This window comes from Carassius auratus, chromosome 30 (genome assembly GCF_003368295.1).
Source record: "Carassius auratus strain Wakin chromosome 30, ASM336829v1, whole genome shotgun sequence".
In the NCBI taxonomy this organism is placed as follows: domain Eukaryota; kingdom Metazoa; phylum Chordata; class Actinopteri; order Cypriniformes; family Cyprinidae; genus Carassius; species Carassius auratus.
In genome coordinates, this window is record NC_039272.1 from 14224246 (window position 1) to 14246257 (window position 22012).

Consider the following 22012-nt stretch of genomic DNA (forward strand, 5'->3'; position numbering starts at 1 on the left):
GATTCAAAATGTTGATTCGTCAATATGCATGAGGCATCTAATAATGAGACATGAAAAGCCCTTAATTTGAAATCTGTGAGATACACAAGCTCAACTAAGTCTAGCGGTCTTCAGTTTCTCACGCAATGAGAATACAGATAGCAAGTCGATTTAACACGTCCACACTGTATTATAAATGATCTCAAAAGTATTTATTCACATAAAACAAATTGTAGATCGCTTCACAACAGGAATGAGATGTTTAAAATAGACTGAATTCTCATAAAAACTTGATTCTCTGGATTGAAAATAGACAACATTTGTCATTGCTTTGTATGTAAAGGCACACGCGGAACAGAACTCCTCACTATACCACGACGACAACAAACCGGTTAATGCTCAGCCCTTGATGAACATCTGCAGTGGTTTTAATGTACATACTACCCACAAAAAACTGGATATTAATATAAGATTCTGCACAGTGAAATGTAATATTCAACCAATCTTTTCAAATACAATGCACATAGTACATTTATAATATGTGTAAACAGCAACATCTATTCTATTTAAGCTCAGGCCCACAAACTGATCTGTAAAAAGTAGCGAAAAATTAATAGCCAACATTCAGCTTTTCTTTACACTTTTACACTTGGGAATTTGAAGATTCTTTAAAGTTCTAAGAAAACCACCCCAAGAAAACAATCCAATTTTTCATATTTGACAAAATAATCTACCAATACCATGAAGTTCTTCATCATTCACGCATAAAAATACTACTGACACAATCACATCTGATATAGGTCCCCTGAAAGAGTGAAAACTGCCATAATATAATCCCTTAAAAACATTGTGCTTGATTATCGCTCTATTAAAATACATAATTCTGACTGAAAACACTCACACACACAAAAAAAGGCAACTAAATAATTATAATGGTCCACCTGCTAGTGAGTTTTAATGTCAGAAAAATACATTTAATATATGTATATATAAAAATAATAAACCCTGTAACGAACACCAAGCTCAACAACACCAAACAAAAAATAAAAAAATAAATAAGTTCATTTCGCCTATTCACAGGAAAGACATTTTACAAATCCCTCACAGTGAGGTTGGGGTTTTAAACACAAAATGAAAGAAATATAGGAAATAATTCATAAAAACACAAACATTTCCCCTTGCATGTGCTTGATCACGAGATAAGATAAAATCATACAATGCTGCCTGATAATTACACAGAATGTATTAAATGTTCACATAGATGATATAAGCTCTGGGAAACAAATAAAACTTATGATGTAAGGAAAAGGTTTTTTTGCAAAGCTAAATAGACCATCAAAGACCCCCTAAATCCCCATGACACAAACAGTAATTCTTTCATTATAAGAAGACACACTATAAAGTGCTTGCAGTCCCCATAAGGTTTCACAGTATGAACATTTTTGTCCGTGTGCTTAGGCTGAGAGACTGCAATGGGCTAATTCAGCAACCTAGCTGATCGACAGCATAACAATAGCATAAATACAGTAAAAAAAATTCATAAACTCTTACTAGTACTATTACTAGTTGCTGTCATGGCTGTTTAAATTTATTTATTTTTACCAGTAAGTGGCTTTCAATTACAAAGAGTGTACAAAAAGATGGCAGTTTGGATATCGAATGTGTTCATGGCCCTGAGAGAGGTGTGTTTGGTTCTGCACGTGTGCTTTTGGGTCCTTCACTCTGCTTGTGGCCATATGGGCAGAGGATGGGCCTCGGTGTTGAAGATGTACTTGTCTAAGCTGATAAGGTTGGGGTCATTAGAAAACAGCAGGTAGAAGTATTTGAGTGTCTCACCCAGGAAGAAGCTCTCCATCTTGTCTCGAGGGTTGGGATTGGCTGGGTCACGGACATTGTTTATGGAAGTATAACCTCCGGTGGGAACCTGTGGGGAGAGGAACACGCGAGTCTGTACTGCAGGTTGTTTGGTAACAATCAACTGTTGAAGTTCAGAAAAGCAGCGAGAGAAAGTGCAAGTACATTTGCAAATGGAGCGAGACAATGTTTGAATAAACCAAGAAATATGAGAAGAAATTATATCACGAGTCTCGTTCTGACAGAGCACCAAAGTTGGGCTTTGGGCCAGTTTGAAAAACAATCTTGAAACACAGTCATGAGGAACACATTTTTCTTACAGTATTCCAGCATTCAATTGCACATTTTCTGACCAAAGATGAATGGATAAGGATTTCTGCTTCTACTTTAACTAACTTTAGAGATGACATTCACATTAGTATTAGAGAAAGAAACACTTTACAACTGAGCACAGCTAGACAAAGATTTGCTGAATTAAACTTCCCATGTCCTTTTAATATTTTATTCATTTCAAAAGGTTTCATGCCTGAAAAAAAAAGAACAAATGGTAAGATTTGTAAAATGTTTTTTACAAACGTTTCTTATGCTCACCAAGGATACATTTGATCAAAAGTACAGGTAAAACTGTTTTTTATTATTAATTTTTATTTTATAATGTAACTTATTCCTGATGCAACACTGAATTTTCAGCAGACATTGCTCCGGTCTTCAGAAATCGCCATGCCATGGTCCTTCAGAAATCATTCTATTATGCTGATATGTGCTTAAGAACATAACTTATTTTCAATGATAAAAATTTTTTTTAAAAAATTTTTTTTTTTTTAAACCATGATTTCAACCACAATTGTTTCTAGATTTTTGTATCAATAAAAAAGTTTGAAAGAACAGAATTTGAAATACCTTTTGTAACATTAGAAATGTATTTACTGTTACTTTTGATTAACTTGGTTAATTTTTGCTAAAAAATATTAATTAAAACGCAATTTAATAAAAAAGGTACTGATCTCAAAACTTTTGAACAGTAGTATAAATAATTAAACTGTTGAGCAATGGGACTGTGGACGACATTGTGAGAAAATCATGCAAAAGCACAAACTTAAAAAACACACCAGAAACTGTACACCATCTGAAAACTCTTTTCAACACACTATGATTGTTTATGCACTCATTTGAATCTCACATACCATTTACAATGGAAAACATGCAAAACATGCACCTTCCACAGTTTTGCATGTTCTAAAACATTTCAAAGTGACAGTGTACTCGTCTCGCTCACATACCCTTGTGTGCTTATTGAAGTTCTGAAGGATCTCCCAGCCCCACTGCTGGTACTTCTTATCCTTAGTGATTCTGTACATGTAGAAGAGGCTCTCTACAGTCTCTGGCCGCAGAAGGTTGTGTCGGTCTGCAATCTGTAGGACATTACGAGATCAAAAAGACCATTTCATTTCACAAACAAACGTCTGTTTCCCAGCCGCCAACTGAAAGCTCTTCCTGAGCTCACCTTCACATCTACATCCTGTGTGCTGCCCTCATGCATGTTGAAATGAGCTATCTCCGGGCTCAGACCGGTCTCCATCTGGGCATACATCTGGTAGCAAGTCTCCATCAGCTGTTTTGCCAGCTCCATGTGATCCGCAGGAAGGCCGAAATGTGTCCCCAGTGCAAGTGTGCCAGGCAGGAAACAAACCAAGTGGTCCTTGAAGAAAAAAGGTGCTACATGAGCTATTTGATTCTGCTGGGCCTGAGGGCTTGTTTTTCTTTGAGAACTAGGATACCATTTTGGGACTGAAGTAGCCATGGGAGAGCTCTCCAACAAATGTAAGGCCGGAAGGAGTAGACTTCTTCAGGAGGTTCTTCTTCACACCTTCCACAGACAGCAAGTAATCATCCAACAATCTGAAAAAAAAAAATGGGAGCACATAAATCTTTGAACCTGTATATGTATAAGGTTAACAGTCACTCATTTTTGAGTTCGTATTCGCACTACAGGCTGTCATCATACCACAGCTGAAATTTTGGTATTAACTGTTGAAAGTTGAAACGTATAGAGACACTACTCACTCGTTCTCAGTCTTGCCTCCTTGTATCCACTGCTTCAGCAGGTACTCATAGTAGCTGTCAGCCCTGGCACCCAGTGTGTAAATGCCCTGATGGGTGAACAGGCCATTGTTGGTATTGATAAACATTGGCACCAACCCATCTTGCTTCCCATCCAATTTGTGCACCTGCTTCATCACCTCCATTACAGCCAGCTACAGAACGAAACGGAAGAAAAGTAACCACCTGTTGCTATGAGAACAGAATTGCTTAAAGGAGTGTTCGGGTCTTAACTGAGAAAGACTGTCCGTTGTCTTGACCTTGTATTTGGGGTCTCCGGTAAGTCGACTGAGCTCTCTGAATTCTAGCTGAATGCTAGTGACCTCAGCTACGGTACTGTCTGAAGTCCACTGCGGAGGATGAGCCGTCCCCTTCCCAATATTCACATCCGAATAGGGGATTTTTGAGGCAGTGTTGAAGGCAGGCATCAGTCTGGAGCCAATATCTTTCTGAAAATGAGTCATGTGATAAAATCACCAGAACACAGTAACAGGATAAAGAAAAACTTTTAAATGCTTTTTAAAACCATATCCTTCTTACGGCTTTCTCCAGGAACAAGGAGTCTCCAGTCAGATGGTAAGTACTCAGAAGGCCACCCAGTATACGAATGGTGCTCTCGAACAGATTAACATCCACGTTCTTATCGAAGGAGAGCTCTCTGGCCACCCATTCCCTGGCCTCTGCAAACTCTGTCAATAAGAAACCACATTACACACCATAAAAGATAGCAGATCATTTTTCTGTTACAACATAATTTTTCTTAACATATCAATATTAAGTCATCTTCCCAGAAAAGTGTGAAAATGGTGATTCTGTGATGCTAGAATTGCTTTGTTTCTTTGAACATCTCAACCAGCCTGACATAGTAAGGTGGGTTCAACCAAGGCTGTAAGTTTAGGGCTGATCTGTTTTGTCCACCAAAAATATATCAACTATATATTACACTTTTTCTAAAAAATGTAATAGATTTGAAATTATACAATGAAAAGTTATATCATTTCTTGTGACTTGGACTGGATTTTTGTCCCCACAAGAAAAGTCTGTTTTGGACTCAGTAATGTATTTTCTCTAGCAGACCTAATTACCCTCTTTGAGACCCAAGATCCACATGGTGTCCAGAGCATCAATTAGGGTCAGCCCAAGCCCAAACCACTCTCCATATGATTTAGAGATTGGTTTTAGCTCATCGTGACCCCAAGCAAAGTCCTTGTAACCCTTCCAGGCATGTCGAAAAGCTTCTCTCACAGCCTCCAGCCTGCTCTCAGCTGAAAGAAACAGAAACACAGGAAACAGCTGCTTTAGCGCAATCCATAAAAAGAAACAAATGCATTTGGCAGATCAGCTGCATAAAATGGGTTTATATTTAGAAAGTGTTTATAGATTGAGCAACTTATCCGGTTTAATATCAAATGAGTGTAGCTGACAAAATAACAAACCATGTGCTAATGAAGCTGGGTCGTCTTGGATTTCTGTGTCTTTGGTGTCAGTATCAAATGTCTGTTCTTCTGCCACCATAGCTCCATGCCAACTACACACGTGAGAAATAAATAATAATAATAATAATAAACAAATCATTAAGATTATAAAGTCTTCTATACAAGCTCATTATCTCGCAAAATGCACAAGCTTTTGCATTTATAAGGTATTTCACTACAGATGACATTAAACAACAAACCTAATGATTGGCTTTCCTCCTTCAGATCCTTTATTTTCATTTTTCAGGTCCAGTCCCTGGGTTTCTACTCCCAACTGACCCGAAACATTTGTTTTGGTTTGCAAACGGTTCTGCAAGACAGGCGGTCCACGTCTACGGTACTCCTTTTTCTGTTTTTCAGAAAAAAACGAACCTCAAATAGCAGCAAAAAGCACAGCCTGTAACCTTGAGTTATAAGGTTACTCATAAAAAGAGGCCATCCAAAAAGCAAGAAAGCAAGAAACATAAGTCGGACTAACCTCAGAGGGCGGCTCAGGAAGAATGGACTTAGATGGCTGTTTTCCATCGTACCCGTTCTCTCCTACCACACCATCTGAGAAACATAAACACAGAAAAGGTATAGAGTCTGAAGGCATGAGTCTGCTTTGTAAACATGTTACTGATCTGATATACCTGAAAGCAAACAATCAGATATGCTTCATTCTAACCAACTATTTCAATTGGCTATGCATCAGAAAAGCTCTTCTACTTTCGTTACATCTCAACTTTAAAGAGGCCATATTACAATTTTTTTATGCATTACTCTTGTTTTTTTATTTTTCAACAAGACAGTTTGGAAGCGCATTTTCAATTGTTTTTATAGCATCTTACCTCTCCAGTGCCCTATGAGAGTGGGAGATGTGGCAATTCCACAAATGAACAGCAGCATGAGTGTAAACAAGATCAAGCTGCGCTGCAATCTGGACAGCTGTTTCCATTTCTGGTAACAAAGCCATAATGATTGTATTATCACATTTATGTAATGAAATATTGGGCAAAACAATCAGATTACCCTACAGATGGGCTTTCAAACTATTGGATAAAGCACAATGTTAAGAAAAGAAAGATTGTTGAATATTAAACTCACTCTCCAGCAGGACTGCCGGTGCCACTGCTTGCTGTCGGTGTAGCTGCCACTTTCGCTGAGAGTCAGAGACACAAAATCCCTTCTTGATGGAGGCAGCATGATTCACTGTCTCTCTCCAGACTGTGCATAAACTCAGTGGCCAGGTTTCTGTTTACACAGAGAGAGAGAGAGAACAAACTTTGTCTAAAAACCTACAGAGCGGTCTACCTGTACGACATTTCTGGGTTGACCATGATGTTCAAAAGTGCTGTCTAGTTAGGCAGTTCACATAGGCGTTAAGACACCGCCAGTCCTGACTGTAGCTGCGTGGGCAGCTGGCAGTACTTACAACACAAACACAGAGAACCATTTTTTATGTTTTACATTTTCAGTTTAAAGACGTCGAAGGCATAAATAATTATGATGTATTTTGATTAACATAAAAATACACTGTAAAAGTTTATTTCACAGATCAAGTCTAAAGCTGCTGCTCGTTAACTGATGAGACCCTTTTAAAAATTGATTTCAAAAGACCGATATCGTCCAACCAATCCAATTATCAAACTATATCACGATAAAAAAAATCTAACCAAACAAGAATAATATTTAAATCGTAGACCGATTCATTATTTATTCTACAACCACTTCGACTTGATTCATTCAAAAGAACCGATTCATACCAGTCCACTTCAGCACGCGAATGAGTATTTTACGATGTCCCTCCAAAGCGGCAGAGAAAACGAATATGAAGGAAATAAATTGGCTTCGGCATATTGTACAAATTAATCTTTTCAGAACCTGTTCTCGGTTGTCTACTGTCAGAAAACGCTTTCTCACGGACTACAAAACTGACTGAAACTGATTTCTTTACATTATTAAAGAACCCTTAAAACTATTTCCATTTTATTTAGTACAAAAACCGACTAGTTTCTTCATTTAGTAAATAATAAAAACTCATTCTGGGTTAATTTTCTCTGACGTTTATGTTCACGCAGGATTAAGCGCAGAGATCGGACATCCTGAAGTACGTCGAGCGTTCAGCTGTGTGAAGCGGAGCTCCTCGAGCTCTGATCGGCTCAGGATCTCACGACGGTCCGAGGCATCACTGAAGGGCCTTGAGCTCACCAGCGATCACTCACACTCACAGAAACCCCATTCGACTCTTCAACATGCGACTTTCCCAGCGACGCGTCTGAAAATACTTAAGGATTAAATGTAGCATATTGCAGCCATTTTTTCTCGAAACAAGCGATTTCCTGGAGACGAATACATGCCAGCTGTAAGGAGGAGGCGTGTTGTACACAAGGCAACTTGTGGCTTTTCCAAAATAACCCTCTAGAGGGCGCCAGATGCGCCACAAACTGGGACCAATCAAGAGAAAGCTAGAAACTCATGGTTTGGCCCATCTGTTATTCACCACACAAGCCTACAGGTTTATAATACACAATTCTGCACTGAAATTGTAATTAGAGTATAATAAATGAACGTGGTAGACTAAAACGCGCTTAGCCATTTTAAATATTAGATTTCTTTGTAAAAAATAAATAAATGACATTTATACTGCAAAGATTAATTAAATCGATCAGTTGATCAAAAGTGAGTTTTATATAGTTACATTGTTTATTGCAATAATCCAGAAAAAAAATGTCACTGTTATTTCCACAAAAATATTGAGCAGCACAATGTCAGCAGTGATAAGAGATGTTTCTTGAGCGCCAAAAAGCATATTAAAATTATTTCTCAAGGATTATGTTATGCAGAAGACTTAAAATTCAGCTTTGCCATCAGAGTAAAAAAATACATTTGAAAATTTTTATTATAATAAAATTTCATATATATATATATATATATATATATATATATATATATATATATATAAATCTTACAGATCAAGTTTTGAACTGTAATTTATATAATTATTTAATATTTTTATATTAAGTTTTTAAATGTTTTATCTGGGGGTTTCTTTGGCAAAGTAATATTTACAATACTTAAGTTTTACCATTAACAGTGACCTGATTCCTGAAGATATTAACGTGCACTTCCCAACTTTAAAAAACAGAAAAAATTCCTTGCTGTTATTATAATTCATACTGAAGGCATTTTAAATGCAAACAGTAACCTGAAAGAACACAAACCCTTGAGGACTTCTTTTGGTTTTTACTAAGGCAACCATAACATACCCAACAATAAAACACACTTTTGCATAAAATAAGTTTGTTATAAAAACAGATTGCAATGAGCTACTTTTACAATGAGTTAAATTGTCATTATTTTTAACAGGACTCTTTTTGCTATTTGCACACAAGAAAAACAATGTATTATTCAGAAACAATCATCATAATGTGTTAATTAATGTATAGTGAATTCCATTAGATCCACCATAAACAATGGTCCAACAGCAACTGTCTGACCAAAATATTCTTATACTAATTAATTCATGTTATTAGTCTTCACAAGCAGTGCCCAGTATATTTTATGTTCAAGGCACATTGTTTAAATAGTATCAGATTTGAGTGCCACATACATCACATGGCCAAACGTGACAGCAAATCTCTGCATATGTTTAAAAGCCTTCCAAGAAGAACAGAAGCTGGAACAGCAGTATAGAGTGGATGAACTACCTATTAATGCCAAAGGTTTTAATATTATACGTTCATCATGCACACCTTGGTGTTAAACTGTTCAGACATTTTTGGCCATGTAATGTATATCACAGTGCTCTTTGTAATAAGGTGCAACAAAACCTGAATCAAAGGGCTTTTTTGAGGAAATCATGGTTTGTGGAAGTGAACTGCTCTTAAAATATGACGAGTAACATCCTGACATTACATAAATAATCAGTTATTTAACAGAAAACAAGCATTGTAAACAATATATTACATCCCCTCATGAGATTGCTGTTGCCAATGGACAACAAATCAGTTTATTGTACGGAAGGTACACTGTAAACTCGAGGTGAAAACTTCATTAGGAACCTCCATTCCCACAGCAGATGGAGAACAGTAGAGTAACGTCCTGATTTTTGCTTATGGTTCTTGGTTCTGATTCTTGTCTCAGCAGAGAGCTATCAGTAAGGGCTCTGCACAACAGATCAGCAAGTCCTCAAATGTGTTTGTGTGTTTTAGCTGAAGCAGACTTGTCCTACAGTAAACTCAAACGGTTCTGTTGTGTCACTGTGGTCAAATAAAGCCAGATCTCTGACTGGTAAAAGCTCCAGGTCTTCGGTCTCAAACTGGAACACGGACTCTCGAGGACCTGTATCAGGTGACCCTACAGGCTAAACACAGACAGAAAGGGGACATAAGAAAATTAAACCGACAACAATGCAATCTGTTATCATTTAGATATAGTTATCTTACTTCACAATCCAGTAATGTTCCCAGAAAGCTCTGTCTTCTTGAATCTGCGAGGAACTTAATGTCTCTTTCATTGGAGCCCTGGTGGCTGTTTGGCTGGCATGAAAAAGTGATGTTCTGCTTCACAAACTTGCTGTTGAGTCGTAGGAATCTCATTTGTACCACGCCAGTTTCCATGTAATCAAACTAAAAAGACGACAATGACTTTCTCAGGTGGGAAATGCACGGTGGCAGGATTTAGTGGGTTCTGAGCAACAACATACCTGAAAGCCACCATCTATAGTGCTCAGCCATGTAAATGAGTCTGGCATGGTGTCTTTGAGCCAAGATTTCATGGGGATCTGAAGCAGAGAGGCGTCTCATTATCAGATGAATATTCACTTAACACAAAGCTTAAAACTGTGAAGTCAGTAAGATTTCTTTTTTAAAGAAATTAATACTTTTATATCAACAAGGATGCATTAAAGTGATCACAAGTGACAGTAAAGACAGTACAGGTTTTCTATTTTAAATAAGCGTTGTTCATTAGAACGTTATATTCAACAATAGATCCTGAAAAAACTGTTTTTAACACCGATATGCATGCGACACTGAAGATCCAAATTCAGCTTTGCCATCACAAAAATAAATAATATTTTTATCTATAGTAATATAGATAACACTTATTTTAAAACTGTAATAATATTTCACAATATTACTGTTTTTACTACTTCTCACCTACTCCAAACTTTTGAAAAGCCGTGAGATTTGAGTACTGAAAGTTTCAGGATGCATTTAAGCTATTTTATCACACTTTTTTTTTTCTCCACATATGGCGATCCTATCAGATGCCGAGGAAATATGTACTTACCTTTGGCTGCAGGGGTGGCAAACATGTTTGTCCACCTGCTCCGAAGTTACAATATACCAGCAAAGCATCAGCAGGACTGCCCTGATTTGGGTCGATATAATACATTCCTGAGACAACAACAACAATAGTAAGTATAATGATTCACACAGAGCAGAATAATACAGTTAGGTCTACAAATGAACAATAACATTCATGAGAATGAGTCTGACCACTGGTAAAGTTGGGGTGACTGAGCATCAACTCTAAGCAGGTGGTGGCTGGATGCTCTTTAGTGCCATCTGGAGGATCTATGAAGAATCGCAGGTCTTGTTGAAGGGAGTCCAGCAGAGTCTTAATAAGTGGATAGTTGGACTTGTCAGAGAGGTACATGAGGTCCTAATTTGTGTAGGAAATATAAAAAGCATTGTCACACCGCGATTAACTTAACACCTCATTAAATATATTATGCAATGAATGGATTCTGAGCAAAAACATTTGAAATATTCTAAAATCACTTATCAGCTGCTTACTTTTAGCTGAGTCAGTGTTAGGTTCAGAGACAAGCCCGGTGGACCTGGAAGACCTGGTGGACCCTAAAATAAACACAGGTACAGTTAGAACAGCTCATACATTAATGTCATGACTCATGTTTTTCATATATCACTTAGGTGTCTGTCAATACTGTCAAACTCACAGGAGGTCCACGCTTTCCTTTTAGACCAGTAAGTCCTGGATATCCTTTTAAACCCTGAATAAATAACATTTCATTATTGACAAATGTTAACTGCAAAAGTAAACTAGATAAGAGAAGAATGTGTATTTAATCCTGTGTTTAAATGTTTGTTCCAAACCTTTTCTCCAAACAGGCCCTGTGGAGTGAAGAAATGGACACAGTGAGTAGCTAACGTGAGTATCATTTGTGTACAAAAGTGTCTAATGCTACTGACCTCAAAGTGATTTTTTCTTGGATCTGAGCATTTAATAATTCAGAATACATTTAACATAATTTAATCTTGAAATATTAACTTTATTCTAAATATACACTGCGGTCTTTTTTTGTTTTTGTTTATAAATTAATGCATACTTTCAGCAAGGATGCGTTAAATAGATTTTTGATATTTATATTGTTGCACAAAATTTTTATTTCAATTTAAAGCTGTTCATTTGAAGGTTTTATTCATCAAACAATCCTGGAGAAAAAAAGGCATCACGGTTTTCATAAAAATATCAAGCCGCAAAACTGGTTTCAACATTGATAACATTAAGAAGAAATGTTTCTTGAGCACCAAATCTACATATTGGAAATATTTCTGAATATCATGTGACTCATAAGATGAGAGTAATGACGGTTTAAAAATTAGCTTTGTCATCACTAGAATAGTACATTTTATTTTGTAAAATGATTTTATAATATTATGCTTTTTACTGATTTTTTTTTTAAATAAATACAACAATCTGGAGTTTTCTTTTAAAAGCTTTAAAAATAAATCTTACTGACACCAAGAATTTAAACAGTAGAGTTTAAAAATAAGACATTTTAAATGACCAATTTAAACAATTTGGGTTATAATAGTCTAGAAAAAAACAGGCAATTATTTGGAAAATACTTTATTTTTATTTAATGCAGTGTGGCAATAACTTACCGGCATCCCTGGTAGACCTGGGGTCCCTCTTTTACCGGTCGGGCCAATATCCCCCTAAAAAGAGGCAGAAAGGATTCTATATTCTACATACCAACAATCTCATTGTACATTTACATGCACATCTAAATACTGTATATCACCTGCTCTCCCTTCAGCCCCTGTCTCCCCTTTTCCCCGGTTAGGCCCTGCTCCCCCTGAAATAATCCAATAATTAAAAGTCAGACACTATAACTAACAATTTCAGTATTTATGCACACAAAATATTAACATATGCCTTGAGTCTTTTCAGTTTCTTTTAGCATTTGATTAAGATGAATGAAGGTACCTTCAGTCCATCTCCCCCTGGAGGACCAAGTGGCCCAAGTTCCCCTTTCTCTCCCTATAGACAGAAAGAAGAGTAAGCCTCAAGGTTCTCAGTTTTGTCAGATCTAATATGACATTTCTTTTAAAGCCCCAAACCTCAAAGCCCTTTTTGCCGCTCTTTCCTTTCTCGCCTCGAATACCTGGTAAACCCTGAAACAATAAATGTAGACCACTGGTGAATATTCTCATTGTCTTATCATCATATATATCATCTGTACATTAACCATATGTATTCATTTACATATTGTCCTGGTCTGCCAGGAGGTCCAATATTTCCCATTGCTCCCTGTTGGCCCTGTTACACATAACAAAAAAGCTGCTTATGCAGTTATTTGTGATGAAGATCATATCTTTCCAGGTTAAGTAGCATTTAAAAATGACTAATTAATAAATGAGTACCTTCTCCCCTCTAGATCCTCTGAGACCCCTCTGACCAGCTTTTCCCTTTTTCCCCTAACAGTCAAAGAATAATTAAAACTGTTCTGTTAATGCTGAAAAAATAATAAATTAATTTAAAAAACCTTGACACTGTACTTACTCTCTTCCCAGCATGCCCTGGTTTTCCAGGAGGTCCATCCAGACCATCATTTCCCTGAAAAATGTGAAATGTATAGTATATACAGTAAGACTGATTGTTACAGTGATTAGTTGTAATATTTTCAGAAATTAACAGAGCAACTAGAGAAGGAGTAAGTGAATGTTATGATATCAGATTGCAAATCTAATCCAAACATATGATGAATAAACTGATTTCGATCACTCTGACCTTCTGACCTTTCGGTCCATCCCTTCCCTGAGGCCCAGATTTGCCAGTTGGACCCTAAAACATTAATAATACAGTACATAATAAAACAAAAATGATACATCATTCCCAGTCTTCAGGTGGTGAAAGAATATCATCATTTAGTTGCTGAATCATTACAGAATTTTTCTTGATGATAGATCACACAAATACTGACTTGTGGCCCTGGTGGGCCAACAGGGCCATCAGGTCCCATTTCCCCTGGAAGTCCCTGGAAATAACAGCACAATGCAATTAAATTAATAAATACATTTCAGAATTTTGATCACATGCAAAGAAGATGCATATATTGCTATTTAACATAATATGTTAATAAGTTTGGACGATATTATGTTGAAACTCTACCTCATTTCCTGGTAATGCAGAGGGTCCTTTGTTACCAGGAAGGCCCGGTGGTCCCTAGACAAGAGACAATCATCAGCTGACATCAAGCAGATTTTAGATGCTCGTTATAAAAATTCTTCTTTAATTTAGAGCCTCACCATTTGTCCTGGAGGTCCTTGTCTTCCTGGTTCACCTTTAGGTCCCTCTTGTCCCGGCATACCCTTTGGACCCAATAAGCCCTCGGGGCCTCTGGGACCCACGGCTCCCTGCAATATCAGTATTATTTATCCACTGAAAATCTAGCACTGTAACCGGGATTTACCTTGAAATGGCTAGCCGTACTAACCTGAGGTCCTGCCTTCCCCATAACCCCTTGTAAGCCTCTCTGCCCAGCTATTCCCTGTAGATGAAACAAAAACATAATGACTTTAATTTGACATTGAGAGGTTTCCTCAGTTCCTGTAATCTTATATAGCAGCCAATATATATGCAAAAAAGGGCAGTGAGAGAAATGCAGCATCTCGTCTTGTTCCCAGTTCACAATTCTAATGTTATTTTACCCAAACTGTTGTCCCATGGAAAACAATCATTGATTTTACCCGATTGCCTTGATCTCCTGGATGGCCAGGTGCCCCAGGTGATCCAGTTTCCCCCTTATGAAACAAAGAGTAGGTCTGTTACATTAAGAAATGCATAAGAGTAATCCTGATCTATTACAAGGAAACTTGATGAAAGAAACTTGAAGCAATACCTTTGGGCCTGGTAAACCATTTGCTCCTGGTGGTCCCCGAAGGCCTATCAAACCCTGCATTGAAAGCCAACTTACAAACTCAACCAACCGACGACTCCAAAAACTACAATCACATAAGTTGATTTAGGTCCATCTTCTATAAAAATCCTACCTCTAGACCCATCAAACCTGATGGACCAGGCTTTCCCATCAATCCATTCTGACCCTTGTGAAGAGACAATCATTATTTTATGACGTATTTACAGTGTACAGAAGTTAGGTTGGTCTGTCCAACAGAAATGGGTTTTGCTCAGCAAGATCACTAACTTGTGGTCCAATGTAGCCTTTATTCCCCTTCAGTCCTCTCGCTCCTCTGTCCCCCAGAAATCCAGATGGGCCTTGTTGTCCAGAGAATCCTCGATGTCCAGGGGCACCCTGTTTGAATAAGAATACAGTTACTTCACTTTGTGTAGAAACTGTTCATAGCATAGACCTTTGCAGCTCATCTAATGAAATATTACTTAGTATTGTGCAGTTATTTTACCTTTTGTCCTTTAGGCCCAGGATCACCAATTTCACCTGGAGGTCCAATACCTCCCTATATGTGAAAAAGTCATATTCATTATAATTTATTGTAATGCATTTTAAAATAACACAGATGTTTAAGATATAAGCACTACTGTTTGGCATAAGTAAGATTTTTTTTAAAAAAGAACTCTCTTATGTTCACCAGGGCAGGGATGTATTCATTTGATAAAAAAAAAGAAAAAAAAAAAAATTTAAACTGTAAAATAATTACAATTAAAAAATTATTGTTTTCTATTTCAATCTATTTTAAAACATAATTTATTCTTCTGATGGAAAGCTGGATTTTCAGCAGCCATTACTCCAGTCTGTGTCTAACATTTCTTATTATTATCAGTGTTACAAAAAACAGTTGTGCTGCTTAATATTTTTGTGAAATATTTTTCTGTCACTTTTGAAGTCCTTGCTAAATAAAATCATTTGCTTGTTAAAAAAAACTCTTAATGGACACAAATTTAGCATAGTAAGGCTTGATGAGACTTGAAGCCTCATGTAATCACTGTAACTGACCTCTTTGCCACGTGGTCCTGGTGCGCCCTGCATTCCCTGAGAGCCCTGAGGTCCCTGTTCTCCCTGATGGCCATTTGGACCAGGCTTCCCAATGGGTCCAGGTGATCCCTAAAATCAAATACCCTCGTTAAATCATTTAAATTGGAAAAATCCTGGAGTGTAAGCTGACATATTTTGTGGTTTTGATAGATACATTTAAATCAGTACCAACACTTACATGTTCTCCTTTTAGCCCTGTTGGTCCCTCAAAACCAACTGGACCAGGATAGCCCTACAGTAGAAACAGCGAATAAACTGTATGCTAAAACAAGCTAAAACAAGATCTCTAGCACTTGTTGTCTCATAGCATCTCATAGCACTTGCTATGTTCCTTATATCAAAATATTCTCATGCCTTTGTTAAAAACATACTAAACCAGAGATCAAGTTGCTTTCATTTTTGGTATGCTGCCCAAGAAAAGTAGAATTTGATTCAGGAAACTCAAACAGGATGCCTCCTAACAGCAGTTCATTCTGAATGAATTGAAATGAACCAACCTGTGGTCCATCCAATCCAATGGATCCAGGGTCACCTGAATGTCCTGGCATTCCCTAAAGAAGAGCATTATAAATCAAATGCTGAATCCTGTTTTATGTAACAGCTTTAGAAAACTGAAATGCTTACAATACCTGCCCTCCTTTCTCTCCTGCTTGACCAACCATTCCACTTGTTCCCGGTGAACCCTGAAGAACAGCAGAATATGATCAGAATCTCAGATTGTAACTTTCTCTTTAAATTATTTGAAAACTATCCTAAAAATGTCATAATCGAAGTGAGGGGTACCCACTCACTGGCAATCCAATTGGTCCTTGTTTTCCCTGTGGCCCCCGAGGCCCCTGGCTCCCTGGGGGGCCCGGCTTTCCAGCTACTCCTTCAATCCCTGGCAGTCCTGGGGGCCCCTGAATTGACACACAGGCACACAAACACAACGTGTTGTGTACAACATGTAATGAACAACAATTCCTTAAACGTGATGATCTTTTGATATTCAACAGTGCTGACTGCATAAAAAGCATAATGTTCATCAGCATTCAGGCTATTTCACAATTAATATAAAATACATAGAAATTATTATATGTGCATTTCAATACAAAATACACATACTATTTAAAATGACATTATATAATATACATTTAAAATCACTTATTATACTTTCACTACTTTCGACTACTAAATCTAAATGTATAATTCAAACTGAAGGCCGCATACAGGCAGTCCTCGCAAGCCAGCAGGTCCTGCTTCCCCTTGGCGACCCTAAAAAAATTTTGAAAACATTATTAATACCCTTTCTGAATTTAAAAAAGCAGTGCTATTGCAATATTTAGCTCTATGAATGTAGAAGTTACTTCACCGGTGGTCCACGTGGGCCCCCCTCACCAGACGGGCCTCGTAAACCCTTTAAAGGTGTTAACAAGGTAACAATTGTTTTAGAGAAGAAATGACTAAAATGTCATAACATTAATGATAATTAGCAGATGACATTCAGATCAACTTACTGGTGGACCTCTTTGCCCTGGTGGACCCAGAGGACCCCTGATGCCAGGTTCACCCTGCAGATGCACATTCACACAATATATGTAATGCGACATCCAGAAAAAAATTCATAGTAAAATATTTACAGCAGAAAGTTCTAACCCTCTCTCCAATGTGACCTGGCTGTCCACGAATGCCTGTGGCTCCTGGATAACCCTGAGAGCAAGAAAACAGCATATAGAATCAAATCGCTGCTACAAGCCGATCATGAATTTTCATTTCAGTCTAGACTGGTTTATGCGGGATAGTGCCACTTACATACATGCCTACAGGCCCTTGAGCACCTGCAATGCCTGGTTTTCCAGTGAAACCCTGATAACAAACACACACACTGGTGATATATGTGAAAACTATGCATTAATTACATTATTACAGCAATACAATGCTTTGAAAGACTTACCTTCTCACCAGGAGGGCCTAGAGTGCCATCTTGGCCTGGATGTCCAGGTGAGCCCTAATGAGACGAAAAACCATGAATTGGTAATGAACAGTTGTGTTTTCAGCAAATGTTAATGAACAAGAATGAAAATGCTTTTGAATTCAAATCACAATTCTGTGATGGTTTGCTTTTCAAAGTTTGACTACTGTGTAAAATGTTCATTTTTCCACAGTCCTTGTTTGTCCCGTTGTTATGCTCACCTGTGAGCCTGGAGGGCCTTGTTTTCCTGGTTCTCCAATCATCCCCTTCAGGCCCTTTAGATAACAAATATTACAGAAGATATATGATATATGACTAGAGAAATGAATGAATGACTAAAAAAGTCCACAATGAATACCATTTGATGTAAAAGGAATACAAATATTTCGAATTCTTCTTATTTCTAGGCTACTAATCTAATTTGTGACACTGACCCTGTTAACTCCTTCTAGATTAAAATGTTCTTTCTTCCACTGAAGCACAAGATCATCTTTAGATCATTCTTAAATTATACTGGATTACAACATATCCAGGTTTTACACACACTTGCTCTTGCAGCTCATGTGCTGCTGTCAATAAAGCAATACGAAGACGTTATGAAATTCATTTAAACATCTTCCTATAATTAAGCTGACAATTGAATTTGTAGGGTACAGTACACAAAAATATAAAACAGACACATGATAGAGACTTATGATTCAGTCTACCAGTTTAACACTAACAAAACATGTTTCAGGCTCTTGCTGTCATGCTGAAACAGAGATCTTTCCTCCATGACAGAAGGACCAACCCGACAGGATGTTTAAGACCTTGTAAAGTTTAATAGTCTCTGATCTTTCTGACCTCGACATGCCTGTATTAAGTGTTTCTCCTTCTTCTGAGGTCTAATGTTGGTAATAGCTCTTTTAAATAATCATCTGCTATCAGTCTTTACAACACGCTTTTACTATAGCAGCAATCTGCTCTCAACTGACTAATATATCTTATAAAATGGTTGATGAGAAACATACATTAGGTCCTTTATCCCCTGGGCTTCCAACAGAACCAGAAACTCCCTGCAAGACAGATACATAAAATCAACACTATTTAGATATTTTTTTTTTTTGGTGTAATGATAAAGCAAATAATTCATATATGATAAATCACAATCACTGATCAAAAAATAACTTGATATTAAATGTATGAAATGGGAACCTGTGTACCAGGCTTTCCTTCTGGTCCCTCGGCACCAATTGGACCTCGTAAACCCTGCAAAAACAGCAAATTAATAAGATCAATTCAATAAAACCTGAACCAAATAAATCTGTACTCAGTTTACTCAAATACAATTTCCCTACCACTATTCCAGGTACACCAGGGGGACCGTGTTGGCCAGATCGACCCTGAGCATACAGAAACAACGTGAGTGGATGTGATCAAACGATACAGGACCATTTACATTCCGTTCATTCATAACACATAATGTTAAGTAGCTAGCTTATTCATGAAACAAAACATAAAACAAATTATATCTTAGGATTTAAAACCTAATTTAAAACTGGACATTTTATTAATAAATATTTCTCAAAATAATATGACTTTTTCCTTAAACTATATATATATATATATATATATATATATATATATATATATATATATATATATATATATATATATATATATATATATATATATATATATATATATATATATATATATATATATAGACTGTTGGTCTAAGGATTTTTCAGATTTTTATATAAAACAAATGGCAAATTTACTTTGGATCCTCTGAGTCCTGTTCTTCCATTATCACCGGGTTCACCCCTGCTGCCCTTTTTTTCCAAAAAAGAAAAAAGAAAAAGAAAGAAAGAGATGTCATTGATTTAGGTGCATATATTAGTAGGACACAGTGAAAGAGCCTTTGGGCAGCACTTTTTTAGACGACCAATCACAGGTGGATTGATGTAAAATGGTGAGCTACAAGAATGCTTTTGGTCTGATCGTTCCACCTGAAAGTCATAAAGCACTCTGACCTTTTGACCCTCTTTTCCAAGTGTTCCCTGAGGACCTACTTCACCATTTATACCCTGTGGGGGAAAAGGGTGAGAGAAAAACAAATGTATTTCGTCATGAAACCTTATTTTGAATCTCACTTGCTAAAGATTATGCCATATATGTATATAAAGAATTGAAAGTAAGTATACCTGGACACCTTGAGCACCTGGCTGACCTTTGACACCAGGGAAACCGGGAAGGCCTGACTGGCCCCTTTCACCCTGTGGGCCCATGATCCCTGATGCTCCTTTTAGTCCCTAAAACATACAGTATAATCATAAACAAGCAATTTCATGAATCCTCCAATTATGCATTTAAAGCTTTTTGAACGTATTATGCTGAATTTATTGTGTGCTGGTGATTACTTTATTCCCCTTGGGTCCTCTGTCACCCTTCTCTCCATCGGGTCCCCTAATACCCTGAATTTAGAGTCATTAATTATTGAGGTAATACATGATAAAATACATCCATTTACAAATATTAACTAAAATGTCATACATATGGTGAAATTTGAATCAGATATCTTACTGTGACACCTGGAAAGCCTTTTAGACCTGGATCTCCAGTTGTACCCTAAATCAATGAATGAATGAATGGTAATTAATGACTCCTAACTGAATTATCATCAGCAAAAGAATATATAAATTGATTTACTACTGTACAAAACCAAAAATAGATAAACTAGGCATGTTTCCAGCCTGTCAGAACACAGTAGCAACTTTAAGGCCATATTGGTTGTTGAAAGTCTGCTATTTATGTTTATAAGGAATTGTATCAATGTTTTCCTCTAGATTGCATTGAATGTATTGACAAACAGACTCACCATGGGCCCTTCAATGCCTTGTAGCCCTCTGTTACCTGCTGGACCCTCCGGACCCTGTCCAAACACAAAAAAAAAATCTAGGGCTTCCATTTTGTAAACATATAATACACATGCAATTGTATGTATGCTACATGTACACAGAACAAGTTTGAAAACTTACTCTGTCACCTTTGAGACCCTGTGGACCAGCCTGACCTTGAAGACCCTGTGGAATAAAAAAAACATCCATGACAAAACGTACTCTTGATTGAATATCACAACAGACCCATATTTAGATGTTTTTCTACTTCATTGGGAGTAGGAGTATTGCTAGCCTACATGATAAACTTTACCTGTGATCCTGGATCACCAGGTGGACCCCTGTGTCCCTCGATCCCTCTAGGCCCCTAGGAGGAACAGTCAGGACAAGTTTTATATCATTTCAACTTCTGAGCATTCTCTAAGAACAGATTTCATGAAGCAATGACACAAAACAATGTTGTATACCTGAGGACCTTTCCGCCCCACAGGGCCAGCAGGGCCAGCGTCCCCCTGTAACAGCAAAAGTGTTTTGGTTTATAACCAAATCAAGTCTTTCTTTGAAAATTTACTCATCCTCTTGTCATTTCCTGACCCATATGACTTTCTTTCTTCTGTTAAACATAAGGGCAAATATTACAAAGAATTTTGATAACGAAAACAATATTGGTTCTCAATGCCTTTCATTGTATGGGCAAGAAATAGAATGGAAATCAATGGGAACCCAAATGGTTTGGCTACAAACAATGTTCAGTCTTCTTTTATGTTCAACAGTATAGAGTCTTATGGGTTTGGAAAACAATAAAACAATCTTTATTTTGGGGTAGACTATCACTGAATTTGTAGTAAGCAATCACTCACTTCTGAGCCATTAACACCTTGTGCACCAACCAATCCTGTAGCACCTGGTGCGCCCTGGCAAGACACAAACTCATAACTGAGCATCATTAAGCAATATCCATAAACACCAAAATTATTTTTTAATAAGAAGTAATTACTGTCCCCAATTCAGTTTTCCCAAATGGATTTTCATTTTGGCTATAAACGAATATCCACTTTATAGTTAGATATAGTCAGTTATACATATAAGAAATATTTAAAATTAGGCAGTGGCAATGTTGAATTATGTCAAAATTTGTTGGAATTTTTTGAGTAATCTGCACAATTTTTTTTTTTTTTTAAAGCTTTTACAAGTGTCTCAGGCATGATTTATGACTCCAGATTTATGACTCACCACTGTCCCTGGAGGACCACGCTTTCCATCATGTCCTGGATCCCCCTATAAAAACAAAATTCTTTATACTGTCAAGATCAATGTAAAAACACACACAAATAAATTGTCAGTTGAATCAATCACCTTAGGACCAGGTGGTCCAGGAATCCCTTGAACACCTTGTAAACCAACCGGTCCCTTAAAAGAAAAGAAAAGAAAACCATTCATGCATAATATTTACTACAATATAAGAAAAGATACTAACACCAGTTACTAGTAATAATGTTTCATATTAGCAGTGCAAGAATATGAT

At 37.1% G+C, this 22012-nt stretch overlaps 2 protein-coding genes across 7 annotated transcripts in view; both read right to left on the reverse strand.

Annotated features, from left to right (window-relative positions):
- Nucleotides 1-125: 125 nt before the first annotated feature.
- man1b1b (mannosidase, alpha, class 1B, member 1b) lies at nt 126-7788 on the reverse strand. 5 transcript variants are annotated; one of them, XM_026211518.1, is made up of 14 exons: nt 7619-7788; nt 6495-6641; nt 6239-6347; nt 5887-5960; nt 5609-5757; nt 5370-5461; nt 5019-5198; nt 4474-4622; nt 4194-4382; nt 3898-4088; nt 3612-3732; nt 3338-3532; nt 3114-3245; nt 126-1903 (listed from the first exon to the last, which is right to left on the reverse strand). In XM_026211518.1, exons 2-14 carry the CDS (start codon nt 6591-6593, stop codon nt 1697-1699), a joined length of 1887 nt encoding a protein of 628 aa, XP_026067303.1. In that variant the 5' UTR covers nt 6594-6641; nt 7619-7788; the 3' UTR covers nt 126-1696. The 5 variants fall into 5 exon arrangements, with proteins under 5 accessions (XP_026067303.1, XP_026067301.1, XP_026067302.1 ...); XM_026211516.1 differs by having other exon boundaries at nt 7613-7788; XM_026211517.1 differs by having other exon boundaries at nt 7599-7788.
- Nucleotides 7789-8501: 713 nt separating this feature from the next.
- The window catches only part of si:dkey-61l1.4 (collagen alpha-1(I) chain), a 45029-nt gene continuing 31518 nt past the window's right edge, over nt 8502-22012 (reverse strand). For both annotated transcript variants that reach the window (XM_026211521.1, XM_026211522.1), the window contains 52 exons: nt 21844-21897; nt 21721-21765; nt 21348-21401; nt 20955-20999; nt 20801-20854; nt 20629-20673; nt 20469-20522; nt 20174-20218; nt 20011-20064; nt 19795-19902; nt 19624-19677; nt 19369-19422; nt 18946-18990; nt 18803-18856; nt 18619-18663; nt 17830-17883; nt 17591-17644; nt 17449-17502; nt 17293-17346; nt 17154-17207; nt 17009-17053; nt 16867-16911; nt 16449-16556; nt 16287-16340; nt 16155-16208; nt 15836-15889; nt 15619-15726; nt 15068-15121; nt 14851-14958; nt 14696-14749; nt 14545-14598; nt 14393-14446; nt 14140-14193; nt 13952-14059; nt 13815-13868; nt 13627-13680; nt 13434-13487; nt 13206-13259; nt 13067-13120; nt 12909-12962; nt 12764-12817; nt 12630-12683; nt 12445-12498; nt 12305-12358; nt 11513-11530; nt 11356-11409; nt 11192-11254; nt 10892-11057; nt 10683-10789; nt 10096-10173; nt 9836-10018; nt 8502-9753 (listed from right to left, as the gene is read on the reverse strand). In XM_026211521.1, coding sequence (XP_026067306.1) covers nt 9598-9753; nt 9836-10018; nt 10096-10173; nt 10683-10789; nt 10892-11057; nt 11192-11254; nt 11356-11409; nt 11513-11530; nt 12305-12358; nt 12445-12498; nt 12630-12683; nt 12764-12817; nt 12909-12962; nt 13067-13120; nt 13206-13259; nt 13434-13487; nt 13627-13680; nt 13815-13868; nt 13952-14059; nt 14140-14193; nt 14393-14446; nt 14545-14598; nt 14696-14749; nt 14851-14958; nt 15068-15121; nt 15619-15726; nt 15836-15889; nt 16155-16208; nt 16287-16340; nt 16449-16556; nt 16867-16911; nt 17009-17053; nt 17154-17207; nt 17293-17346; nt 17449-17502; nt 17591-17644; nt 17830-17883; nt 18619-18663; nt 18803-18856; nt 18946-18990; nt 19369-19422; nt 19624-19677; nt 19795-19902; nt 20011-20064; nt 20174-20218; nt 20469-20522; nt 20629-20673; nt 20801-20854; nt 20955-20999; nt 21348-21401; nt 21721-21765; nt 21844-21897 — 3399 coding nt within the window. In that variant the 3' untranslated portion in view covers nt 8502-9597. The remainder of the gene's footprint in view (nt 9754-9835; nt 10019-10095; nt 10174-10682; nt 10790-10891; nt 11058-11191; nt 11255-11355; nt 11410-11512; nt 11531-12304; nt 12359-12444; nt 12499-12629; nt 12684-12763; nt 12818-12908; nt 12963-13066; nt 13121-13205; nt 13260-13433; nt 13488-13626; nt 13681-13814; nt 13869-13951; nt 14060-14139; nt 14194-14392; nt 14447-14544; nt 14599-14695; nt 14750-14850; nt 14959-15067; nt 15122-15618; nt 15727-15835; nt 15890-16154; nt 16209-16286; nt 16341-16448; nt 16557-16866; nt 16912-17008; nt 17054-17153; nt 17208-17292; nt 17347-17448; nt 17503-17590; nt 17645-17829; nt 17884-18618; nt 18664-18802; nt 18857-18945; nt 18991-19368; nt 19423-19623; nt 19678-19794; nt 19903-20010; nt 20065-20173; nt 20219-20468; nt 20523-20628; nt 20674-20800; nt 20855-20954; nt 21000-21347; nt 21402-21720; nt 21766-21843; nt 21898-22012) is intronic.

What these genes read in the sequence shown, in the direction of transcription:
- man1b1b (XM_026211518.1), bottom strand. Translation starts at nt 6,593, where the DNA reads ATGCTGCCTCCATCAAGAAGGGATTTTGTGTCTCTGACTCTCAGCGAA. An exon ending in TCTCATAGGGCACTGGAGAG is followed by an intron (nt 5,961 to 6,238) that starts GTAAGATGCTAT and finishes TATGTTTCTCAG; the next exon opens with ATGGTGTGGTAGGAGAGAAC. An exon ending in CCTTGTTCCTGGAGAAAGCC is followed by an intron (nt 4,383 to 4,473) that starts GTAAGAAGGATA and finishes ACTCATTTTCAG; the next exon opens with AAAGATATTGGCTCCAGACT.